The sequence below is a fragment of the Lepisosteus platostomus genome, chromosome 13 (assembly GCF_059453375.1).
Source record: "Lepisosteus platostomus isolate fLepPlt1 chromosome 13, fLepPlt1.hap1, whole genome shotgun sequence".
In the NCBI taxonomy this organism is placed as follows: domain Eukaryota; kingdom Metazoa; phylum Chordata; class Actinopteri; order Semionotiformes; family Lepisosteidae; genus Lepisosteus; species Lepisosteus platostomus.
In genome coordinates, this window is record NC_142623.1 from 43,225,034 (window position 1) to 43,233,129 (window position 8,096).

Genomic DNA, 8,096 nt, shown 5'->3' on the forward strand with positions numbered 1-8,096 from the left:
CTTTTTAAAGTTCCAATTATGATATTGACAGCTAAAAAACGTTTTGCCTGAAGTTTGTTTTCGCCTCTACGTTCTTTCCCCCAGTCGCCCTGCTCATTAACCTCGGCTAACGACCTGACTTGAACTTTCGTCCCCGTGATCCTTCCCTGCACAGAGAACACATTGAAAACGTGTGCTTTGTCTACAGCTGGTGGCTGTGGGGATTTTCTGCATGTGTGCGTCAGTTTGAGACCCACCAGCACCTGGGCAGGACAGTTTGGTGGACAGAAATAACCCAGAGAGTTCTACAAGTACCACTTTTATAAACTGAAAGAGACAATTTTACCAATTATTTGCATTTCTCAGAAGTTTCCTCCTCTTATGAAACAAAACCATAGGAGTGTAATAACATGAAAGTACAATTCTGTCCCACGGGTCACCAACTCTAACCCTGCCTGTAACCCTGCTCTTGGTCTTCTGGACTTCAGACCTGCTCTGAGCTACTTAACTGAACCAACATAACCTTCAGAAAGTGAATAAACACCCTTATAATTCCAGGGGGGACAGTGTCTTCTCTTGCTGCACCCCAGAGCTCTGGAATTCTGTCCTCAAGGGTATTGGAGTCGCCTATTCTGTCTTGGACACCTGCAGGCTCATTGCACCTTCATTTAAAGGCGCTATACAAATTAGTGTTATTATTGGCTGGGTTTTTTTTTTCATTTGACTTTTCCCACCTCTGTTGTTGGGTTCACAGCCGGTTCTTCAAGCTAAGGGGCTTGACGGTCTGCTCCGGACCTCCCTGGACATGGAGCTGGATCTGCAAGTGTCCAAGACCAAGCACAGCCGCCTGAACCAGGAGCTGGAGGTACTTCGGCAGCTCAAAGAGCAGCTGGAACAGGCCCGCACCCAGGGCCGGAGTGAGCTCCCCGCCTGGGTCCAGCAGGACGAGAGGTTCAGGCTGCTGCTGAAACAGGCCGAGAAGCAGGTGAGGGGACGAGCCTTGAGGAGCAGGCAGGGAGGGGGCTGAGAAATACTCCAGCAGAGGTTTGAACTCCAGCGGGTCCACTGCATGGTCTCTTAAAAACGCCGATGACAGCGTGTAAAAGTCAGACCTCATCTATCAGAATACTGCAGATGTCTGTCTTGAGAGCTCCAGGCTGTACTGATTCGTGAAACTGAAACTCCCGCCTGTCCTGTCGTGGTCCAGACCGAGGAGGAGCAGCAGCAGGAGCTCCGCGTCGAGAGGATGATGCGGACGGCGGCGAAAGACGTGCACAGGATCCGAGGGCAGAGCTGGAAGGAGGCCCGGGAAGTGCACTCGTTCAGGTAGGTCCGCTTCCCAGCCAGCTGTGGTTTGAGCTTCTGGGGGTTCATCAGGGTTTTTCGTAAAGGAGCAGGGACACCATCAGCAGCAGACGAACTTGACAACCAAAACTAAAATGGGCGGACGTGCAACGTTAACAAGCACCTTGTGGACATCGCAGTGTTCTGTCTTCTTCCCTCTCATCCCGATCGGTGTGTAGGACTGGCGTTAGTCTCTGTCTCTGTGGTGCTATGGGTTTAAATAGCAGCAAGAGAGTGTGTAAGTGTCTGGGTTTGAACCACTTTGACAAGAGTTGTGATTAAATGTGAGTCAATGTCCTGTGTTTGTTTTTTGAGAATTAACGGCAGTTGCTGGAACCTGGATTGAAAGCAGCAGAAATTAAACTATTTCATACTCTTAATCCAGAAACGGCTCTTAATCGTGTTGATTTTTTCGACCATGAAGACCACACAGACTTCCTTGCACTGAAATGATTTAACTGTCCTACTGTCATTTTTCTGTTCAAAACTTTAATATTTAATTTTGAAAAAATAACTGCATGTAATCTTGATGGAATCACAAGAAAAAATGTTAGCATTAACGCTCCCGGAGATTGCTCTGTAAATATGATGTTTATAAACTTGTGTTTCAGGGAGAAGATGGCCTTTTTCACACGAGCCAAGATAACGATCCCCGATCTTCCGGCAGACGATGTGTAGAGCATTTCAAGTATTTTGGATTTTGGGAAAATTAACTGCTGTATTTAACTGAGATGAGACTGATATCTGGTGGTATTATGAAGAAAACTGTATGTACCCAAGGAAACATTCACATTTTTAATGTACAGATTTGTAGGAATGTGAGTTGCTCATCTGTATAGTTTTTTTGATGCACACAGAAGAACAAACAGATTCTTTTTTCTGTTATTAATCAATTGGTGAGAGATTGAAACCTTGTTTTAACATTGTTAAGATACAAACCAGTGGATTTTATTTTAGTTCTTTAAGAAAGGAATGTTTGTGGTTTTGGCAAAAAAAAAAACCCTAATTCATTTAGTTACCATTTGCATGACATAAAACTCAATACAGGTATCATTTTAACTTAAAGTATGTAGCGGGGCCTTTTCTATGTGACAGTTTTATGGCTACCCAATGAAACATAAAAGTTAAATATTAATTTATGTTATAAATTATAATATTATAGTTTCCATCTTTTTTTTTATCCTGTTGCTTTCCCCCCCCAACCAAACACTTCTGTTCTATTACGCACTTTTAAATTATTTATTAGAAATTAGCTGCTGCTTCTGTGCTGAATACCAGGAGTCAAGATTGTGGCAGTTGTCGGTGATGTCTCTTCTGCTCTGGCCTGTATTGGCAGGGAGTGACCACAGGTACGGTGCCTGTGGAACATCTGCACTCTCTTTCCGAAGTAACACATTCTGTGGCCTAACAGCCTGAAATCAGAACACATTCAATCAGAATATGTTTAGCTTTTACTTACATTTTAAAACGCACGCCCCCCAAGTAAAAAAAAATAACAAATGCTCAGACCAGCTTTCATTTTTTAATTCACTTGTCAGGAGGTTTGAGGCTTTATAAAATACATTTTGATTGAATGCGTTTTGATATCGGGCTGCTGGGCTGTTTGGCTGTGTAGACTTTCTGTAGGCACGGCCGATAATCTTCAGTGGCACTTGCATGAACACTGGTTTCCCGAACAGAAGTGACTCCAGGCATCGAGCTGCAGGCCGCTCTCGATCATAGCTTTCAAGGAAAGCGCAGAAACATTTCAACAAGTTCGTCCAGCCTGTTTAAGACTGAAGAAAGGAGCCGTTTCTTTGCAGAAAGGGTTGCGAGTGCTCGGACCCATCCCAGCTGTTGAAGCAGATGCTTTTGACGCTCCCAGGAAAGGATGAGATGAGACCCTTTGATCAATGAGCAACTAGCAAACCGAAGTCAAACAAGTAAGGTGTGGCACATGAGTCTGTAAGAAGAGGTGCAAGCAGTAGGAATCCATTCGCCACCTCTGACCTGTTTGGTAGTTAGTTGCTAATTGGCCTCAGGACCTCATCCAGCTGTTTCCCGAAAGAAGCCAAGGTACCGGCTTCAACAACACAGCTGGGTAGCTTGTTCCAACCTCCCACAGCCCTTTGTGTTAAAGTACTGCCTCCTGCTTGTCATCTGAAATGCACTTCCCCTTGGTTTCTACTTGTCCTCTGGTTTGTATTTCACCTCTGACTCTAAAGGAGTCTATTACAATGACTTCGCTAATGCCTGTGAGGAATTTGGGTTCTCAGATGAGTTCCCTTCGTTGTCTGTTCAAGGTTAAACAATAGGTTCTTTTCACCTGTGTGAGGACAGTTCTGTAAGGAATAGGGGGCTGCTCCAGGGTACTCTTCCTCTCTGTGAAAACGGTGCACAATATTGTGAATATGATCATGCTCGTGCATTTGACCATTTTAAGATAACATTAAATTCTACATTTTTAGCTATGTAAAAGTTCCAGATTTCTGTTGGCATGTTTCATTGCCCCCCTGCAGTGTGCAGGACTGGACTGATCTTTAAGCTCAGTGTTTTCCTTCCCGCAGTCGGTCTCTCCTGCTTGCGTTAGGAAAACTTAAATTTTACAAGCTAAAGAAATAAACACCTGGAAATGAATATCAGTCTTACTGTTTCAGCTCTTCCCTTGCCCATGGGGTAAGAGGTAAGTGGGTTCATGTTTGAATTTTCCTAAGAAACGCTTGCCCTGTGTGGGAATGAATCGCACTCTGCTCCTGCTCGTGGCTCTTAAGAGACGATCCGAGATGCACAAAAACGTTACCAGCACACGGTAGTGAAAATAAATCATATCTTTGTCGGTCCTACACTTTTTTTTTAAATGTACAGATCATCATTAAAACTCAGGTAATGTAAAGTAACATTCAAGCACTTTTCTAAAAAAAATGGCTCAGCTTAGCCCTTTAAAAATTGTCTTCACACGTTTGGACCCTTAAGAAAGCAATTTGTTTTAAGTTTTCACTGGTAAAAATAAAAAAAAACAGAGAGAACTGCACTTTCATTTGATGCCCTTCACCAGTTCAAGGCTGCATCTTTGTGTGTCATACTAATAGAAAGCACAATTCCCTTGAGATGAAACTTAACGTTTCCGCTCCAGCCTGGCACCATTAACATCATTTACACTAAACTTTACCTGAACGTGTGGATTGCTAAGGAGACTGTGGGATTGTAACGCTATAAGCAGTTCTTAATTGGCAGTTTTTAAAGCAGTTTATATGTGCTCTCAGATAGTTACTCAGGTAAAATACTTATCCGAGTCATGTTGACCCTTCTAGCCAATGAAGTCTCTCTCTGACATGGCCTAGAGAGGATGGCTGATCTAGTAGCTAAGAAAAAGATTAAAGTTTCTCCATACAAGTCCTAAGCTTCCTAACCTCTTCATTGCTTAACCTGTAAAACTGGTGCTGCTGTATCTGCTGATGCCTAGTTGTGCCCCCAGAGTTTGTAAGTTACCTTTGGATGAAGTATCTGCTGAATTAGTGTTTGGCAGCCAGGTTACGTGATGAAGAGTAGTGCTGCCTCACATCCCTAGGATCCCCCATTTCAGTTTTGGAGTGTGGCTCTCCAGGTGCTCTAATTTTCTTCCTACCTCCCAAAGACATGCTGGCTATGTGATTCGGACTGTCCGGATCAAGTCCATCACAGTCCGCAGCGCGTGTGTTCTGTCCCAGGTGCAGTCCTGTCTTGTGCTCTCTATTTCTGGGTTCGGCTCTGGGTCGCTATGAGCTAGTGGCCTTCAAATAATGGATAGATGGGATATTATTAATAATATTGACTTAAATGTTGTTTAATTCCCTTCTAACTGAGAAATGGCTACTGGTGTGTTTTAGGTTTCGGGCGTGTCTGCATGATGATTGGATCTTTATAATTCAGCTGAAGCTCCTTCTTTGGGCTGTCGCACTTATAATCCAGTCTTTGTCTAGTGGTGCATTACATGAACTTCACTTCGCTGCCCTAATTATCCATATCTATCTAATGCTATGGTAATATGAATGAAATATGTATCTAGATCAATTGCATGGGAATTAATATAGGACACGAAACTAGGGCAAACTACATGTAGATGGCAGCGAGCAGTGAAAAACGGTCAACTCTCTTTCAGAAACATTCGATTGGGCATGACTTGCTCTCTGATTCCGAAGTCGAAAACCAGCAGCTGAGTACAACTGTTTTGGTTTTTAACCTTTGTATTTTGAAGGGGTATTTAAATGCACGGCGCTCGGTTTTCTCTGAATCCCATTGCGGTCGAGAACGTGTTTTGTCGTGCAAAAACAATCCTTAAAAAATTACCATCTAGGTACAGTATATGGCATTTGGAAAAGGTTTTTTTTTTGTTTGCAAGTAAATACCTGCGTGAAAGGGTTTTCATTAAGTCAGGCATTGTTATCTGATTTGTGCTTAATTTCCTCATGGGTACAAATCTAAATGTATTTATTTGACTCTCCAGATTTGGAACACATCCTTTGTGCCAAGCATTTGTAAATGAAGTGGCAGAAATTCACCTTTTCCGTCATGTCTGTGCTTGAAATGTCACCATCTTTAAAAGCACTGAAAGCAATTCCTCCCTTTATATGCTCCTGCAAGGTAGTTTACCTAGCAGGTTTGGACTAATGTTTATTTCATCACTTTTTTTTCCACCGTTGAAACAGGATGCCCTTCTAAGTACGAGCACACTCAAGCCCTTAGGCTCCTCCTGGGATCTGTTGTTGCCACAGTGTGAAATCCCAAAACAGTTTGCTGGACAAGAGCCAAGCTGTCACAGATGTAAAGAGTTGCTTTAGGTCAATATTCTAGGACACTGGTGTGGATAATTAACATGTCTTAAATCCCCTTTTGGCACATCATGTAGAAAAATGAATATGTAAGTCGTGTTTCTGAATTGTTCTCTTAATTATCCAGTATTCTCCATAGTTATGCCAGTTACTTCAGTTGCCAGGCAACTATGTCTTCAGAGGCTCGGGATGGTTTTGTTCTTTCAAGCCTGTTCCCTGTGTAAGCTCTGTCATGTTTCTTTCTCTACAGCTTATTAAATTTCCAGATCTTTCAAGGATGCTTTCCTCTGTGTGTAGGTGTCATCTCAGAGCCTTTCTCTGTGGAATGTTCTGTGTTTCTGAATGCAGGGGTCTTTTTTGTCACCCTGCTGAAAGGTTTGTGTGCTGGGGAAAAAGAGGCTTTGTGTTCAATGACCTCGTACCTTTGACCTGGTGTTTCTGGAGTGGATTCTGTGCCCCTGCTGTCCATTTTCAGCCCCCCTCTATTTCCGCTGTGCCCCCACACCTGTTGGCTGCAGTTCTGGGGGAACGAATCTCTCGTGTATTTCTATTCATTTACAAAATTGTGAACCATCTCTCCGTTCTGATTTTTTTTTAAATTGATGTGCAAATGGTAAACTCTGCCACTGCACTACATTGAGCAGCTCATTGTTTTTAGTTAAAATCATTTCTTTTATCTCTGCACTTTAGCAACAGCATCTGTCTGTGCAGCTAATTGTCTCTCATTGTGCAAGTGCTCATAACAAATGTTGAATGTTTGGTACAAGAGTATCTTCCTTTTGTTTAGCAAGTTCCTCAGGATTCATTTTTTTAATCAGTGTAATCTGAACCTGGTTTGTGGTTTTAAAATGTATCATCTGCGAAAAATAAGCTCTTTAGGAGCTGAGGTAAAACTAGTCAGGCACTTTGTGACAGCACCTACCGTGTCATTGAAATATTTTTTTATTGGTCTCTGTTTCGGGAGTGTGTTTGTGAAATTTAAACTAAAAATTGTTGTAATAAAAAGCTACCATGTGTCAGAAATAAAGAGTTTGTACAGAGACCTGCTTGTAAAATGAATGACGCATACCTGTTTACACTGATAAGAAATTTCAAAAGAGACTTTCATAGTTAAACATGAAACAATATCAGCTAGTTTTGTATTCTTTGTCATTGATAAAAATATAGAGGAAGTCTTACATTAGGACTTTGCTGTATTTTAGGAGAACAGATCATATGGGTATCAGATCTTTAGTCTTACTAAATTAATAGGTACTGTAAGTACTAAAATTAGAATCAGCCTTTTATCAGCTAATGGCACACGGTACATTTGTTCATTGCTGACCAAGTAAAGATATTTATTTATATTGAGAATGTGTGTTGCTAGTCCTAAGTGGTCAGAGGTCACTCTTGTTAACAGAAACAATAACTTGCTTTTGTGCATGGATGTAATTTAATACTTGTTTGCTGTTTTTGAGGTTATTATACATTGTCTTCTTCATTTTCCCTTTGGTTTTCTTTTTTGTCGCAACCTGTTATGATGAAAGTCTGTTGCACACAAGGTGGTAGGAGACAGGGACTTTCCTGTAGCTGTCGTGTGAGAGACAGTGTGTATTTATTGCACTTTGCTATCTGGGCTCCTGGTCTGTTATTTTCTTTTTTGTAGACTTCTGAAAGCTGTGAATTTAAAAATTGGATTCTGTGCATCAACCAGCATTGTACATATTCACCAGCACTAAACATGTTTTGTAGTTTCAAAGCAAATATATATATAAAGTGTTTTTTCTTGTACACTGTGTGCTGTCTTCATTTCCCGTTCTTTAACACAAAAGGTCTAATGCAAAGTCCTTGTACAACCTGTTGTACCAAAAAACATAGTAGAAGCCAAAGATAGAAAAGGATCTTCTCGCAACTGTTAAAAAGTGCATGAACTTAAAAAAGTAATACAACCATTTCTCCATTTTTCTCATAAAAATGAAGAAAAAAAAATTAATGATTAAATTACAG

The 8,096-nt window shown here is 41.5% G+C and overlaps 1 protein-coding gene across 1 annotated transcript in view; it reads left to right on the forward strand.

Moving 5' to 3' along the window:
• wwc1 (WW and C2 domain containing 1) overlaps positions 1 to 7,880 on the forward strand; it is a 37,298-nt gene extending 29,418 nt beyond the window's left edge. Inside the window, exons 20-22 of the mRNA XM_088604800.1 lie at positions 734 to 964; positions 1,187 to 1,305; positions 1,935 to 7,880. Of these exons, the coding sequence (XP_088460926.1) occupies positions 734 to 964; positions 1,187 to 1,305; positions 1,935 to 2,001 (417 nt within the window). The 3' untranslated portion in view covers positions 2,002 to 7,880. The remainder of the gene's footprint in view (positions 1 to 733; positions 965 to 1,186; positions 1,306 to 1,934) is intronic.
• Positions 7,881 to 8,096: the final 216 nt, after the last annotated feature.